This window comes from Clarias gariepinus, chromosome 2 (genome assembly GCF_024256425.1).
Source record: "Clarias gariepinus isolate MV-2021 ecotype Netherlands chromosome 2, CGAR_prim_01v2, whole genome shotgun sequence".
NCBI classification, from domain to species: Eukaryota; Metazoa; Chordata; class Actinopteri; order Siluriformes; family Clariidae; genus Clarias; species Clarias gariepinus.
The window spans coordinates 15,639,244-15,657,310 of NC_071101.1; the positions used below are offsets into that span (position 1 = coordinate 15,639,244).

The 18,067-nt window shown below is 36.5% G+C and overlaps 1 protein-coding gene across 2 annotated transcripts in view; it reads left to right on the plus strand.

The window, feature by feature from the left end:
• Positions 1-5,512, plus strand: part of ndst1a (N-deacetylase/N-sulfotransferase (heparan glucosaminyl) 1a) — a 74,481-nt gene extending 68,969 nt beyond the window's left edge. For both annotated transcript variants that reach the window (XM_053489457.1, XM_053489467.1), the window contains exons 10-16: positions 2,317-2,413; positions 2,970-3,093; positions 3,199-3,373; positions 3,969-4,139; positions 4,233-4,342; positions 4,514-4,616; positions 4,754-5,512. In XM_053489457.1, the coding sequence (XP_053345432.1) occupies positions 2,317-2,413; positions 2,970-3,093; positions 3,199-3,373; positions 3,969-4,139; positions 4,233-4,342; positions 4,514-4,616; positions 4,754-4,873 (900 nt within the window). In that variant the 3' untranslated portion in view covers positions 4,874-5,512. The remainder of the gene's footprint in view (positions 1-2,316; positions 2,414-2,969; positions 3,094-3,198; positions 3,374-3,968; positions 4,140-4,232; positions 4,343-4,513; positions 4,617-4,753) is intronic.
• The last annotated feature ends 12,555 nt before the right edge of the window (positions 5,513-18,067 follow it).

Below are 18,067 nucleotides of genomic sequence, written 5' to 3' on the forward strand. Positions count from 1 at the left end.
TAAAGTGTCATTAAATTTGGGCATTAAATCTGGAGCTGAATTATAATGAGGGTAGCCTTAATCTACAAGATCTGTTTTTGTTCAAGAAGCGTTCGAGTCAAATTGGGAATAAAATTTCTCTGATTGACATTAACAGGCGACTTTAACAGACGCAGTACATGATGAGATTCTTCGCTGCAGTAAAACATTTGAACAGTGCAAAAATCTTTAAGAAGAATGTTGATTAAGCATAAAATGATTTGTCTATTCATCTTTGAAGATTCAGTTTTTAGAAAGTACATGTCTTTTTTCTTGGAGTAAGCCATGCTGCGTCGCACGTTCGTGTTTGTGAGGATTTATGAGCTTTGTAGGGGCATTACTGTCGTTTCTGTGTCTTCCACATACTTAGTGTATTTTTGGTAAACTATAGTGTTGATTGGCTCTGTTGAGTACGTGTCGTATAGCCTTGACCACTTCGTTCCCAATTTATGGCACAGATTTAACTTCAGGCAAGTACCAAAGGATTATCAAAGTTTCATTAAATTCTGTCGAACCAGTTTTGCGTGATGCTATGATGAATTTGACCAATTTTTCTCAGACCAGTTTTGGTGCCTCCAATGTATGAACCCCCATACAGTTCTGAGCAATGTACAGTCAAAAACCCTTTTTTTATTTATATGGATAAAGAGAGTGTTTACTCTCATAACTGTGTTCTGTTATTCTACACAATCAAAAGTCCTGGTTTGACCTAATAAACACCTCTTGTACATAAAACAGGTAACAGACACTCCGCTTGATAGGTGGCAGTAGTATACTAATGTGGCTATGGTCTCACTTTAACCTTGAAGAAGAACATGTTAATCCAGGACGAGAAGTATCGTGGCTGTCTGACACCATCCGGGGATTAGTGAGGTCCAACATGAACCTTTTTACAAAACATTTTGCAATGGGCACTTTTATAAGTGGGGACTTTTATAAACTGGTTTTAAACAGGTTTTAAAAGTTATTACATTTGCACCTAAAAATGTGCAGATATCCAGGCAACATGACAAAATCTTTTTTTTTTTTTTTTTTACCTCCAAGAGAGAAATGTTTAAGAGAGTCTAGTATGAAACAACTGTTTAAACATTGCAAAAACTGATATCACAGTCAGTGAACGTATCCTAAATTTAATCAAATATATCTAGATTTGTTTTTAATAAAGATTACAACAATGCAAATATAAGCTTATTACTCCTGTTCTTAATCACATTTTATTACATTTTTAAGTGGAAAAATTATTAATAGAACAAAGATTTCTATTGGAATCATAGAAACATATCGCTATAAATAGAACAAGGATAACTTTTCCAGTTTACAAAAATTAGTAACGTTTATTGTGAAATAGGCGTAAGATTCTTATTTTTGATTTGTTGTAATCTTATAGTAAGAAATTGCAGATTAATTTGACCAGATTCAAGATATTTCGACTTGGTACGACATTACTTTTTGCAGTGAAGTGATAACAGGAACTACCTTGTTTTGTGAACGAGCCATAACATTCAACATCAACATTCAACATGACACACACACACACACACAGCCAAGGAATGTATACACACTTTAGTTTATATAATATACATACCATTTCTCTTTTTCTAAAATGTGTATGACTTTGTATGTATGTATATGTGTGTGTGTGTATATATAGCCTATATATAAAATAAAATTGTGTACATCGTATACACTCAGAGCCAAACTCTTATGTAGTTGTAAACAAATTGAAGTATATCCAAGTTCTGTCTTATTCATTCAGAGCCCAGATGAAACCTTGCCATGTTACTGTAAACTAACCATGAAAATCTTCTTTACTAGAAAAAAAATAGGTTTAGTGGACTTAGGTTTGTTTTTCTTTAAAAAAAAAAAAAAAGGATCACTTTTAAGAAATATTGCTTTTATTTTTCTCAGAACTGTAAAAGATTTCCAATACTGGCTGATTAAGGAAGTGAATTGTACTTTAGCTCAAGCTGTGCTTCTGTTACAGTTAGAGTGGGTGTTATGGCCTGTGAGATTTTCTCCTGAATCTTGTACTGTATTTCACTCAGGAACAGTGGGACTGTGGCTACACTTAAGTGAATCATGAGTTAGAATATAATTCCCAAAGGGTGCGAGAATGAGTGTCTATGTCTGAGAAAAGAACGCTCTGTTTAGTCTTCATGACTTCATTGTTAGTCACTTTAAGCCTAAGGATACAAGGAAGATCATGTTCTTAGTCTGTATTGTTTTTATAATATCATTTAAATCCTATATGACTCAATAATGTCTAAAGTTATTTTTGCCCTCTTTGTCATGTTTTAGAACCCTTGCGAGGATAAGAGACACAAGGACATCTGGTCAAAAGAGAAAACATGTGATCGCTTCCCAAAGCTGCTGGTGATTGGGCCACAGAAGACAGGTGAATGCCTAGAGCTCCACTTGCTGGACTTGCTGAGTAAATGCACTGGACCCTGACAAGGCAGTGGATTCAGTAGTTATTAATTCATTGGGACAGCTTCTTATAAAGAAGTTTTTTTTTTATATTTTAAATAGACTTTGGGACTTTTAAAGTTAAAATAAGGGGTACCTATTATTATAATATAGTTATTTCATACTTGTGTTTGACAGCAGAAAGCAGTGAAAACAATATAATTTTGAAATGCATACAGATTTAATAACTTTAATATTTTTAATTTTGACTACTAATGAGTTATAGAACCGTTTACTAATATTATCTGCAGAGATAATGTTTCTTACATTATTATTTTAATAATAATAATAATAATAATTATTATTATTATTATTATTATTATTATTGTTATTATTATTTTCATTATTATTTTTATAATAATAATAATAATAATAATTATTATTATTATTATTATTATTATTATTATTTTCATTTAACAACGCCTCCAAGGCTACCGTACAGTTTTATTTTCCCTGCAGTTTTACACTATTTTATTTGGTATCAGGCACAACCGCTCTGTATCTGTTCCTTGGATTGCACCCTGACCTCATCGGCAACTATCCCAGCAAAGAGACATTTGAGGAGATCCAGTTCTTTAATGGCCATAACTACCACAGAGGAATAGACTGGTGAGAAGAGTAGAGGATTTCACTGTCTAGAGTAACTCAGAAATATTGATATCTCTAGCTGGGTTGTACGTGTTTGTACCAATGGCCCTTATTTTTCTGTTCCAGGTACATGGAGTATTTTCCCCTCCCCTCCAACACCAGCTCAGATTACTACTTTGAGAAATGCGCTAACTACTTTGACTCTGAGTTAGCAGCACCCAGAGCAGCAGCTCTCCTACCTAAAGCTAAAATCATCACTGTGCTCATCAGTCCTGCAGAAAGAGCCTATGCCTGGTATCAGGTACTGTACTGTACTATCTTGTACAAGCTTAATGTCACAAAAAAAAAACTAATCTAAAGGTTCAGAAGAGCTTTTGATCAGGGAAAATGAGTTTGAGGTCACGTCGTACGATGCTTGAGGTGAGGATAAGGTTATTATGTGGTTGTAATGAGCTTAGCCTAAGATCACCAAGGGTCAAGGTTGGGATCAAGAAGACCTGAGCTTTGGGTTACAAAAAAGCTGATACTGCGGTTATCAAGAGTTGACCTTAAAGTTAGGAACAGTCCGAGGCCAGGAAGAGCTCATTTTGAGGTCAGGAACAGTACAGATAAGATAAAACTGAACTTATTAGGGTGATTAGGAAGAACTGAGATCAGGGTCAAAAGTATGGGAAATGCTAACATTAAAGTCAGGAGAATTTAAGTGGCAGACCACAACCTTGATGTTTTGGTAAAAAAAGCTGATCTTATAGTCTGAAAGAGCTGATTTTTGAGCTTGGGAACTAAAAGAACAGGACAGATTTGAAGGAATGTGTAGGAACTGAAGATTCTGTGTAGATCATTATGGATCATTATGCGCAAATGAATCATCACCTCTTTCCTGTACCTCACCACAGCACCAGCGGGCACATAGTGATCCAGTGGCTATGAAATACTCTTTTCACAATGTCATCACTGCACCCCGTGATGCTCCTGCAAAGCTGCGTGTCCTACAGAGCCGGTGTCTGGTGCCAGGATTGTATGCCATTCACCTCGAGCGCTGGCTTACACACTACCACCAGAGTCAGGTGTGTGTGGTGCTTCCTTTGTCCCTGTAAAACCTTGTATGCATTGATATTTTAGAATATATGTTCTTATGGAGTCTTCATTGCATTATGTAGATTATGGTTGTGGATGGGCAGATGCTTAAAACTGAACCAGCATTAGTCATGGATAAAGTCCAGAAGTTTCTGGGACTAGCAGATACCGTGAACTATCACAAGATCCTGGCGTAAGTTAAACGTTATTTAATAATTATATTTAACCAAGTAATAAAAAAATTTGTTTACTATGTTAACTGAGAATCAAAGTTTGTATCTTGAAAGCAGACAACACATACTTAATCGTTCTTTAGGAAAACTGGAGTTGTCGCGCACTGAAATAGTTTTTCTGATCTGTGTAGGTTTGATCCTAAAAAGGGTTTCTGGTGTCAGCTTTTGGACGGAGGAAAAACCAAGTGTCTGGGAAAAAGTAAAGGAAAGAGATACTCAGATATGAAGCAAGAGGTACGGTATCATTGTAATATCATCTGTAGTGATCAGAGTTTGCCTGTAGGAAGGAGTTTATTGTTTATTTTTATTATGCTCAGTTGTGCACAGGAATGTAACCCCACTTTCTTGTTCTGATTCTTCATCTTTCGCAGTCCCAGCTGTTTTTAAGAGAGTACTACAGGGATCATAACATCGAGCTGTCAAAGCTGCTATACAAGATGGGTCAGCCTTTACCCACTTGGCTTAAAGATGAACTTCTTAACACTAGGTAGCTTTCAGCTATGTTGGTTTCCCCCGTCTGAGAATGATACAGTTGATCGGAAGTGGAATGAACCTTCGATATTGTCAGTGATGAGGAAGTCATGTCCTAGTGGATTTCCCCTGTTGCGTTTATGACTTTAAGTGGTTTGTAAAAAAGAATATTTGTACTTCTGCTTACTAAAAACCCCCATGGGGTTGTATATTATGTCACTGTCTCATCCGAAGAGGAAACGGTACGTCCTCCTACCACATAATAAAAATGCGTCATGCTGGATACTGTATTTATCCCTGGCTTCTCTCACTTCTCCTCGATAAGAGGAAGATTAAAACACATGAGATGTGCTGAGATAAGCCATGTCAAGAGACCAGGAAAATGAAAATTGCACTGACCATGAAGGTATGGACGAACTGCTGTTTCTTCACCTCAGGACTTGTCTGTTTTGGGGCCCCAGGAACAAATGTGTATTTTAAAAGTGCCAGTAATTAAAGGCTGCACTGGGGTTTTGTACAGTGTATCTACCATTATGCTCTTTACTATATGAACTAATTACAAAGCCCTTATTCAGCATGACCCTGGCACAGTGCCACAGCAGCCATCAACACTAAACGACACGAACGTGTCCTAATTAAAACGCAAAGTCTGGCAGGTATTGTTTTTGTTTTTTTTTTGTAACTGTTAATGAGGTAATTATTTCCCACAGCCAATTTCTTGCTGTTTGTCTACACACTGCTTCCTGGATTGTCACCAAGCTTTACATAGCCGTAAAAGGTAACATTTCCTCAGACTGTCGGAGACACGGCTTCACTGATGATTAAAGTGCTTCAGTTGCAATGTGTTGAAAATGAGACAAAGGTCCAAAAAAGTTTCTACAGTATTTATTAACACAAGACATGCTATGCTAATTTATCCATACATATGAATAATGAATGTGAGGAATTTTATTCAGTTCAGCTGAATTATTTACAGCATGTGGTGTCACAAGAGGCACCAAAGGTAACTTTTTAAATGAAAAAAGCTTCTAAAAAAATCAATCTTGAATAGTACAGTTAATTGGAAATGTTTGCAAGCCTGTTGTTTTTAAATTTGAAAAAATAAACTCTTAATTTTCATCCAGACTTTCCCCTCACATCCCAACCCCATCTCTGTTAAGACGTCACTTATTTTAAACCCTACACAGGTCGAGCCATCCTCCCACAAACACCCTAATACCTACATCACTTGTCCCAGTCCTTCTGCTTTTTATGCCAGCCATTACTGCCTGCAACCCAACCCCTTTATCACTTCACCAATATATATTCCAACCACTCACGGTTGTCATGAAAGCCCCTCCCAATTTCACATTCAAACACCTTCATAACTTTTATCCCCTTTTCAATCCATTTCTTACATAATTCATGACAACTCCATCCCAACATCTTGCTCACATTTCCTAGCTCTAAGAACCAAACCCTACCAAAACCATCTCATCAGGGATCCAATCTACACTACCAGTCAAAAGTTTGGACAAACTTTCTAATTCCATCGTTTTTCCTGATTTTTTTTTTCCACATTGTAAATCAAAGCTAAAGGTGTCCAACAATTGATACTGAGATGTGATATTGAGCTACTTCTGCTCTGTAAAGCCTTTATAACGGCTGTATTTCGTATTTGGCGATTTTTAAGGCTGGTAACTCTAAATGAAACTTATCCTCTGCAGCAGAGGTAGGTTTTGGTTTGGCTTTCTTGGGATGGTCTTCATGAGAGCTTCAGTTTCATCATGGGGCTCGATGGGTGTTGCGAATGGATTTACCTATTCCGGAACAGCTGACCTGCATGTCTTAAAATAACATTTTTTCTTGCTTTGAATTCTCCAATTTTGTTCTAGAATGAAGAAAAAAAAAACACTTAACCAAGCATTGAATTAGAAGGTGTCTCCAGACTTTTGACTGGTGCTATACTGTACAGTACGTTCATAAAATAAATCTTAGAAGTGTCGATATTCTCTGTGCCATTAAAAGGCATTTAAAGCTCTCTTTCAAATTTGTTGACTCACACTTAAAATACTTTACCACAGTGTAATCTGCCCTGGATTTTTATCCAATCGAAGGAAGCTTCATGACAAGCCTATAGTATTAGATTTATCTGTTCACTTTAGTGGACCTGACTTTGGTGAATACAATTGTTTCAGCCCACACTTTAGCAGACACTAAAAAAACAGTTTTATATATATATATATATATATATATATATATATATATATTTTTTTTTTATTTATTTTTTTTTTTTTTAAAGCACCACATCTGGATATTGAACTTTTTTACTGTCCATTATGTCAAACCAATTGCTTAGTGTGACTTACCTTATTTGACTTGATGTTTACAGTTATAGTTCAGGACATCAGGACTCCAGAATGATTTTCTTTTTTTTTTTTTTTTCGGACACAATTAAGAGGTTAATATATAAATGCCAGTGGATTGTTTTTCATAGGATGGAAATGTATTATACAGTCTACATAAAAAAAAAAAAGAAGTGTCCTAACCTCTTTTTCAGTTTCTGGTTGGGGGTTATGTGCTCTGTTTTTGAAATGTTTCCCAGTCGTCTATTAGTTAGTTTTGTTTTGCCTTTTCTTATATTATTTTCTTTTTATTACTGTATAAAACCATGCAGAAACTTTTAGTGAATGTGGCACATTACACGCTGCTTACCACAGACATGTAACGTGTATTTATATGAAACTTAATGTATGAGAACACTAATGAAATTTCCTTTTGTGAAAAAAGAAAGTAAAATGATTGTTCACTTTGTGTCTTCTTCTCAGCAGTGAAATTATACATTTTCTTATTTTAAACTTGGTTTGTGGTTTTAATTGGATGATGCACATGATATAATATTATACTTTTTGACTAGACAAAACATAAGAAAATAAATCAACCACAATGCCAGCATTTGGATGGTTTCCTCTGCGGTGTGAGCCATGAAATAGCCAAGCATTTATGCTGCTACCGGTTCTGCTTTTAATGCACATTCCATGCAGAGAGCAGTGATTGGTCGTTCATGAAAGATTCATTCTTTTTGAACGAGTCTTTAATAAGACTCAAAAGAACGAGTAGTCTCGGAGAGTGATTCGTTCATTTTCTACTGGGCGCAAGCATCGCAAACCTATGTACAGAAAACAGAAATGAGTAGTTACCTCTCGAGTCTTTTGGTCTGAATTGTTTGTTCTCTTGTCACATGACTCCCATAGACGCTATGCAGTGCAATAGATTCAAAAGAATGAATCACTCAGACTAGAAGACCCATGAAAAGAACCGGTTAATTCTGTGTCCTGTGTAATGCACTGCATAGCGTCTATGGGAGTCACGTGACAAAAGAACAAGCAATTCGGACCAGAAGATATGAGAAGTGAGCTACTCATCCTGTTAATCATAATGTCCTTAGCTGAATTGTAATACTTTCATTACTGGAACCAAAATCTGTGTATGTAGACGTGTCGGGGGTCTGTTTATTTCTGATCAAAAGAACGAAATGAAAGAACGAAATGAACTAAATTGCTCAAAAAAAGATTTGTTCATAAAATTATCCAAAATTTCCATCACTAGAATGCATGTTAGGAGTTTAAGGCAATAATACCATCTGTATCCATGTCTGTTTAAAATGTTTCCATTGGCATTATTCTTGTTTGTTTTGTTCCTGAAAGTTTTTTGTAAGGTTATCTGGTTTCATTTTGCATGAAATAAAACAACCAGTAGCTAATTTAAGTTAGACAAACCTGACCAGGCAGTTATTTATTGTAGGCCCTGATCACACTGTGATGAAGACTATGAAGGTACCATTATGTTCTAAAAATATTAAAGAACCCAAATAAAAAATGTGCACTTATCAAGTCAATTCTACTTCCTAAACACGTCCGTGTAAGCTTCTCATTGTGTGAATTATTGATCAGGTTGCACTATGTTCTTACGCACTTAATACACTGTCATTGTGCCTGGGGGTTGGTATAAATACTGCTTTTCATCACAAAGTAATGGTCTGAGAAATTAGATCAGTATTTATACTAAATTCTCTGAACATAGCACATAGCATAGACATGCTCATAACCTAAGAAGAGCATAATATAATTTTTTTTTGGAAATGGAAAGTATCTATCCAACCATCCATTCGTATATCCATCCATCCATCCATCTACCTAACTAATTAACTTGCTTACTAAGTAACAAACATACATGGTATGAGCCTACCATGGTCGAGCCTAAGGAGGGCACTGTGAGAACTCCACTGACGGAGCAACATCCCAGTTACAACTCAGTCAGACCACCATTCAATCTTTCCCATCTGCACCGTACTTGTAAAACATCAAGTCCCTAAGAGGTGTTAGTTATGCCGTGAACTGGTAAATGCTACTGTTACTTATTACCTTATTAATAATATTATATATTAATTATATACTACCATATCTCTTCTCACATCTTGCTTCGACCACATCCTCACCAGAGTTGTCCAAAAAAAGAAAAAGAAAAAGCATGGCAGCTCTATGTCAAGGGAGACAATACAACACCCTACCGGGTTCTACAGCATTCCTACAAAGTTTTTTTGTGGACGTAGTGGGAACGTGGCTCGGTGTGATGGGAATGTAAGGATGAATGGATGAGTGAATGAATGAAGGCTTTCAATGTATTGCTGTAAATACATAAATCACATTTGTATTAGTTCTTTGTCCTGTCCATTCACATGAAACCCCTTCTGCTTACTGTATATATCCCATACAATGCACACAGTTGCACAACAATGGCAACCTTTCCAGCAATGCTGATCATGGGTTTTGGTTTGTTATTGTGTTGTGCTGACTGGTTGAGGCATTCATTAGACAACACCGATCCGCCATAACATTTAAAAACATTAACATTAAAATCACCTAGGTTGTAGGCCACCAAATATGCCACCAAAACAGCTCTGACCCCTTGAAGTGTGACTTCAATCAGCAGAGTGCTGCAAGTTGCAAGGTGGGGTCTTCATGGATCATACGTGTTTGTTCAGTACATCCCACAGTATGCATTCTCATTTGGATTAAGATTTGGGGAATTTTAAAAAACAGCTTCAACACAGCAAGACACAGCAAGCTGTGGTGCAGTGTGGCGTTCTAATGTCTTCTTATAGTCAGCATTAACTTTTTTCAGCAATCCGTGCTTGGCTTTTCTGTGGGATCAGACTGGATCAGTTGGACATTGGTCCCCACAGACCTACTTGTAGATAAGCGTTAAACGCCCATGATCCTGTCACTAATTACTAATATATAATTGATCATCAGTGTTTTTATCTGGCAGTAGTGGTCGTTTTATGGCTGAAAAATTTTAATTCAGGGTTTTTTTTTTCCACTTTGCTTTTTTGCCATGTTTGATCCAGCCAGAGAAGTCGTATTGTACCATGTTACTTTTTTACAATTTCTCTTTGCTTGACTGTATTCTAACCTGTGCTACTAATACATATGCAAGTTTCTAAAACACTTGTGGTGAAAAAACTGTTCACTGTTGCCATACTTCAACACGTTGCTGTATTTTCTTTGTCACTCTGTTACTAATGACTATTGTCAATGCACAGGCCTGTAATCAACGTTGAAAGCGCAGGTTTTCCAGTATAATTTCATAAGCTTTGTAGTTTCATGGTAACATGAGATTGTAATTACAGGTTTCCAGTTGTACAAAAACCGCTAGACCGCTTTTCCTTTCAGGTTGACAGTAACTGAACTGCAACCAAAGATGATTTATAGTGTCCTTTTTTCTTTTTCTTCTTCTTCTTCTAAAACACCCACTCAAGTAATTTCAAGTAATAAGAGTCAAGTGTGTGTGTGTGTGTGTGTGTGTGTGTGTGTGTGTGTGAACTGTAAAACCCAGGCACTATGGCTTGGCTGCCTGCCCCAAATTAACAGAGAGCAACATAAATGGGATTATGTAATCACTGTAACTGTTTGTATCGTCTTTATGTATTTATCTTAAAGCTTTTACCGATTAGAGTCCAGGTCTACATGTTTTTCTTTTTTTTTTCTTTTCCTGTTTTTTAAGCTGCAGTTGTCAAATACTCATCGTTTAAATTTGTGGTTTTAAAGTGGGAAAATCTACCACCTTACACAAGACTTTACTTGAGTAGTGATGTTACAAGACCAGTTAAAACAGATTATGTGCTTATAAGAAGAAAAAAAAATTGATTTTAATAATGGATTGAAAAAAAGAAAACCAAAAATAAAAAACAAATTTCTGTGTAGTAGTGTTGTCTTTAGTGTTAAAACAGCATCACCAGAGACTATATTAAATTCACTAGTGCTTGGATACCATCAAGGTAGAAAACTGGAACCATGATCTGACGACCTCCTATATATCTGAGCAGCAGCCCTCCTGGGAACGCCTCTACTGGCTTAAACATGTGGTGATCACTTGGCGTGAAGTCAGGCCTGTACAGGGGATGTGGCAATAACTTCCAGCCGAGTTCCTGTAATGTGCAGGAATAATTGTGTGTACAGTTACCACTGACAGATGTGTCTCTTCCACAAGTTGAGCAGAAGCTGATACATTGTTTTAAGGTCAGGACAACCAGTTTTAATTTTATTCCAACAAATTTTCCAGCATTTGTTTTAAGTCCGCACATGCAGGTAGGTTCACTTGGCAGATTAAATTGCCATTATGTGGCAATTAAATACAGTGGGGCAAAAAAGTATTTAGTCAGCCACCAATTGTGCAAGCTCCTACTTAAAAAGAGGAGAGCGGCCAGTAATTTCATCATAGGTATACCTCAACTATAAGAGACAATATATTTTTAAAAAATCCAGAAAATCACATTGTAGGATTTTTAATGAATTAATAGGTAAATTCCTCTGTAAAATAAGTATTTGGTCACCTACAAACAAGCAAGATTTCTGGCTCTCACAGACATGTAACAACTTCTTTAAGTCCTCCACTGGGAATTTGCACATCAGCTTCTGCTTTAAACTCGAAAAAAGCCTTTAGTCAACTACAGGGGACATGAGGATCAACTCTGAATCACTTTTTAATTCTTGACAGCTTTGCAGATTACACAACAATTATTCAAGGTAGATTCAACGAGGTGGTCGATAACATTAAATGAAAACCCCCAAAAAAGGTACGTCACTATTTCTGATAAGTAACAGTTAAATCAGAAAAATAGCCGTTAAACTACTTCTAATAAATATTAGTTAAATAAATTGTAAACAAATAGAACAAAATAATTTAACTAAGCTTAACATATACTATTCCATAAACCGTTTAGGAAACATGTGATACACATCATATTACATTCTTTGTGAAAACAGGGTTAACCCTTAACACTAACACTTAAACAACAATCATAGCATAACATAAGTTACTGCTTTTCTCTTGTAAGGAGCACCAAGCAATTAAATCGAATGTCCCTGAGATGACCAGCAGCCGATGCGCTTTCCTGTCTCATGTGTTACTGACTGCAGTCTCTTACACGCAAGTTTTTATACACAGACCATATACTGTTACATCATAGTTACATCATAGTAGAGACTGTGAGATGGCGATTCTCAGTCACAGATGGTGCTTGTATGTTAGTCTGTACCTTTGCTCCATTAGTGACTGTGAGGTGAGGCAGACTGTGATGTCATACTTTGATCGATCTGACTTCAGCTCCATCATTTCACTCATTTAAGCTTTATAATATTGTAGTAGTTACAGAAGCTGAAGGAATAAATATTTTATATAATTTTTAGAGATTTCCTTAAACACTGAATTGCGTAATAGTTTCAGTTATAATATGGGACGAGGCATTTTTTTAACTGCAGCATAAGCCTGTGATTTTCAAAAAACTCAGGAGTCGAAGGAAACGTTACTATGTGCCCCATCATTGTGTTACAGTGGTGCAAAACAAAAATCTCAATCACAACCTGGGTTTTTAGAGCTAATATTTCTGTGCTTGATTGGCTGATTTTGGAGGTTAGATATATTATGAATTCATTTTACATTTCGAGTTCCTGGCCTAAAACCTACTGTTTCTTACTGGGACCTTAAAATGGGGACGTTACTCTCCCACAATCCAAAATGCCAGCATGGCTATGCCTGTTAAACGTTCACTGCGGTATGTGGCTATATCTAAAGCGGCACTTCATAGATATCTGTGACTGTCCTGCCCTCAAGTGGCAACAGGGATGTTCTGCACTGATCTCCAACTTTACCCTATCTCCTCTCAGGCGAGAGTTTGAAGAACGTGAAATATTTCATTTTAAGGCTTTGGTAAAATGTTGAAATGACAGCTGGTCCTTCTTTTTCTTCTTGCAAAACAACATTTACATTTCTGGCATTTGGTACTGTAGATGCTCTTATCCAGTGTGACTTTATAAAAAAATCCTCACATCCTCATTCTAGTTCACTATGTCATGGATTAGGACTACCCTTGTTGAAGAGCTTAGTATTATATATATATATATATATATATACATTTTATATATATATAAACATGAGCAAATTTATGGAGCAAAGTTTGTTCCACTACCTGGGGACAGCTCAGAGAAGAGCCTCGATACTTGTCTTTCTTGCATCTTCACAAATCAAGTGGTACTGGAGAGAGCAGTTTTGTTTGTTTTTTGTGGAAATTCTGTGTCTAGCCATGATGTGTGATTCCAGTTTCCTTTAAAAAAGCATTGACAGTAGAAAAATTAAGTACGGCGCTATGGAGTCCCTCTGGTGGCATTTGGGGAGGAAATCATTGGCCATGACTTACTATAAGATGTGGAAACTGAATAGTACAGGGCATGGCCATGAGATACTATTATTGTGGCCACAACTTACTAAACATAAACTATAGTCTAATCCACTTATACTAGGTGGGTGAAGAGTAACTAGGCATTAAAAATTGGTAATAAAGTCTATATTTATAATACAAATGTTTTAAACAAATTGTACAAATACATTATTACATAGGAAAATATAGGCAAATCTTTACATTTCAACATAGGTACTGGTGGCATCAACCAAATTCCTCAAACAGCTAGGGATGGAATGCACAATGGAATGTCTTCTGAAAGAAGTTGTTCGGGATATTTTGCTGAGAATTTCCTGAATCTGTGCTTCCAAGTCCTCCAGTGCGCGAAGTTTTGTTCCTCTTTTGCATAGCTCTACAGAAAAAAAATCATGAGTTCTGCGTCGTCCCAGCCAACAACCTGGAAAAGGCTGCTCTAACCACGCCTGCACAGTAAGAGCAAAATGGGGTAATACACCATGGGGTGGTGCTCCAGTGATACTACAAGTTCTATAGCCATTAAATATCGCCTACTTCATTTTCACTCAGCCAGTATATACACTATTTCCTTCTCTTGTGTTATTAAGTTGTGGCCACAGCATATTATCTCGTTGCCATGCCTTATAATATTTTGTTCCCACATCTTTCTAAGTTGTTGCCATGACATAGTAAGTTGTGACCACGAAATAGTGTCCCGTTTTCACGTCTTAGTCAGTCAGTTGCAGGAATGGTGCAGATCCCGAGCAATTTTAAATATGCATATTAATTAAATGGGTGCAGCGAGTGGTGTCCGTCACCGCACATCTCCATGCTTCAATCTAGAGCACAGGTTAAGATCTGTGGAGTTTCACATCTTCCACATGGGTTTCTTCTGGGCTCTGTGGATTTCTCTCAACTCTCCATCCCAGGAGCTACCCCATTCATTGGTTACTATGCGACCATGTGACTTCTGAAGGATTGGTGTTCCATCCAGGGTTATATTGCCACATTGTGATTGTTGACAAGGCTTCATGGTCACACCTTGATGGTCACACCCAGTGTTCGAGTGACAGGCTGTAGGTAAATGAAGCAACATTAACAATCTGTCTTCTGAATATAAATGTGTTCTGTCTTTTAAAAAGGATCTAAACCCTAAATTACTTCATTTATTTTCCCCAAACTCAAATTTACTTCCCTTGTGCATCAATATGAATAAATTATTCTGCCAAATGAATTCATAAAAATGTGAAAGCAGGTCTAAGAAAGGCTGCTGAAAGGTTCTTGGCGTAAACAGGTTGGCTTGTGTAGCTGATTAAAAAAAAGTAAAAAATAAAAAAGTAAAAAACAATAAGTGTTAAGTATTCATGCAGTGTTTTTAAAGTGTACACTGACTCTACATTATTGATGCTGCTTTGAAATGTTATCCCTGCACACCATTTCTTCGTTTTTAAACATCTGTACAAAGAATGGTTTGTACATTTCTACAATAAACATGACATTTTGTTTAAAAGACCAGACATATTCCTTGAACTTATAAACCAAAATACACTTTTTCCCAATGCAGTTTTTCTTAATTTTGGTATGGCATTTTACTCACTGCTCATAATTTATCATGTTTTCCTGCAACAGAGGCAATTAACAGCTTAATCATTTTTTGCTAGTAGGGAATAAATAATTGCTATAATTATGGCACTATTGCTCGAATTCTCTGAGCTCTAATGAAAAATGTGCATAAACTCCATCACCCTGTAATCTCAGCTTTTGTGTTGTTTCAATTGTCTGAAGTGTAAAAAGCAACATCACTAAGCCATCTGCTTGTACCCTAGAAAGGTGCAAGCAAATGTTCTAGGATAGCAATCCATCACTGAGCCCCACAAACTCACTGAGATATAGAGAATAGTCAATAATCCAGAACATGATTTGTTTTTTTTATTGGGAGGAAACCTATGCAGACATTGTAGACTGTTTGGAACTTTACACTAGTTTATAATCCAAGCGTTAAGGAACAGAAAATGTACTGCTATACACGGCTACAGCTAAAACAAACCTATGGTTGAAAAAAAAAAAAACACCACCACCTGGAATCTGAAATGGCTTCTTAATACATAATTCAGATTCTCCAAGGGCTCTTGGTTCTCTCTGGTGGACTTTCTTTTTCAACCCACATGTCTTGCTGGAAGCTCCAACAATGACCCAGTCATAACATGGTTCTTAGAGCCTTGTGATAAGGACCATGATTTACAGTACATAATGTCCCAGATGTTGTCTAGCATTTAATAGTAAAGTGTAGAGTTTTCTGTACAACCATGTTTTATTTTTTTCCTACTTCATCTGACCACACAGCTCAGGACCATAAAATCTAGCATAACTTCATGTACAGTACTTCACTCTATTTGTTTAACTGTACATTTTTAATCACATAATCTTTAATGGACATTTTAGAGAACTGGAATGAAATGTGTTAAACTCATTCTCATTAAAGTCCATTACATAAAATAATTAATGTGAGTTTTTCCTATTGGATTGTGTTGTTTTTTTTTTTTTTTTATTTTTTTATTATTATTTTTTTTTGTTAAATTTCTATCCAAAATCTGTTTAGGTCAAACTGGAAATTGTCATCTTATAAGCATATAAAAAAAGTCGTAAAACCAAATAACCGAATTTTTAATAAGTAAAAATTTGAATTGTGCAACAATTAAAAAAAAAAAAAAAAAAACATACATGCAAAAATGATGAACCCAGCCAAGGTGGTTAGAAGCCCACTGTTGTTCCCACAGACGTTCGTGAGTGGAACACCTAAACTTTGAAAATCAACAGATAACTTTTTGCCAACCTGCTGAAGAAACACATTTGGCTGAGGTATTTAAACACACAATCATTCACCATCACCTCTTGTGCATTACAGTTGGCTGGGAGTTATTACAGTACCACATCCCTTATACAGGTTGGACTTTGCTCCAAGCCATTTTCACATGTTTTTGCCATTAAAGGAGTTCCAGGGAGGCCACTATTTCAGAGCATGCAGTCTGATCATGGCTCTGGTGTACTGAGCCAACTTTCTACCTTGATGGTATCCAAGGACTTGTGAAACACTGGGACACGTGCATTAATATAGCAGGGGATTATATAGAAAAAAAAGAGAGTTATCAGTTCAGAAATTTACCATAACTACAAAACTTTAAAATCCTTGATGCCCCTTTTTTTATTCGCTAAGTGTTTTTGGAATATACAGTAAGGTCCATAAGTATTGGCATCCTCTGGAAACGAAATGAAGGTTATAAAAAAAAAATATATGGTTTGTCATTTTAATATAATGTATTTTTAATATGAGTAATTATAAAAATTTTAGGGGAAAAAATAACAAACAAATAAACAAACAAAAACAAAAAAACCTATCTAAACATATTTTTTCACAATAACTTGCACCCCAGTCAGCACAGTGGCTTAGTAGTTAGCACTGTCGCCTTGCACCTCCTGGGTCCCGGTTCAATTCCCACCTTGGGTCAGTCTGCATGGAGTTTGCATGTTCTCCCTGTGCTTGGTGGGTTTCCTCCTGGTACTCTGTTTACCAAAAACATGCAGGTTATTTGGTGTACCCAAATTGCACATAATGTGTGTTCCTTTTACATACCCATCATGTTCCATTCTGCTTGATTCTATTTATGTTTTGTTGTTTTCCCTGGAGAATTAATATAAGGTGACACAGTTGCCAAAGTCAATTATTTATTCACTAACATTGCAGAGAGGATTATTGGACCATAAATATCACCACATTCACCTGAACTACCATGAAACTACCAGAAACAGATAAAAAGTAATTAGTAATTGTTGGAAATAACTTTTATCTCCAGGTTGTGGGATGATTTGAATGACAAGGTACAATATAAATGGCTAAGGCTTCGAGGCTGGGATAATGATGATGATAAGAGCGCCCTCTGTGAGCGAGATTATAAAAAGGATTGCATTATCAGTGCAAATTCCTGTAACAATAGCTAGTGTGTTTGATTTATTTATTCATTATCTTAATGCCAATGAAACTTGTCACATATAGATAGAAGAAAGGTCAAATGTAACAGGGGAAAGTTTTTCCCACTTTCTGTCCTTTTTGGTGCTTGAATTTTATGACTTTCTTGTCGTTTTTGCTATTAAATCAGGTTGCCAGGTAACAAGCAAACAGTGGGGTGTTTGTCTCTCTCTCTTTCCTATTCTTATTGTCAGTTTGTAATTATTTCAGTGGTCTCTGTGTAAAGGCCCACTCCTCCTCCCCTCCCGTCAACTAGGAACTCGCAGCGTCTCTCCTCCTTCTGCAGAAAGCTGGTGGAGGTGGAGAGGGGCATTATACAGGGGCTGTGAGGGGGCTGTAAGAGGGTGTGGGGTAGTTCTTTTTATTAAAAGCCTGAGTTCACCACCTCACTTTTGGAAAGAAATGAAAACAGCACATTCCTGTGATCAGCTCCGAGTGCAGCAGCAGGTGCAGGAA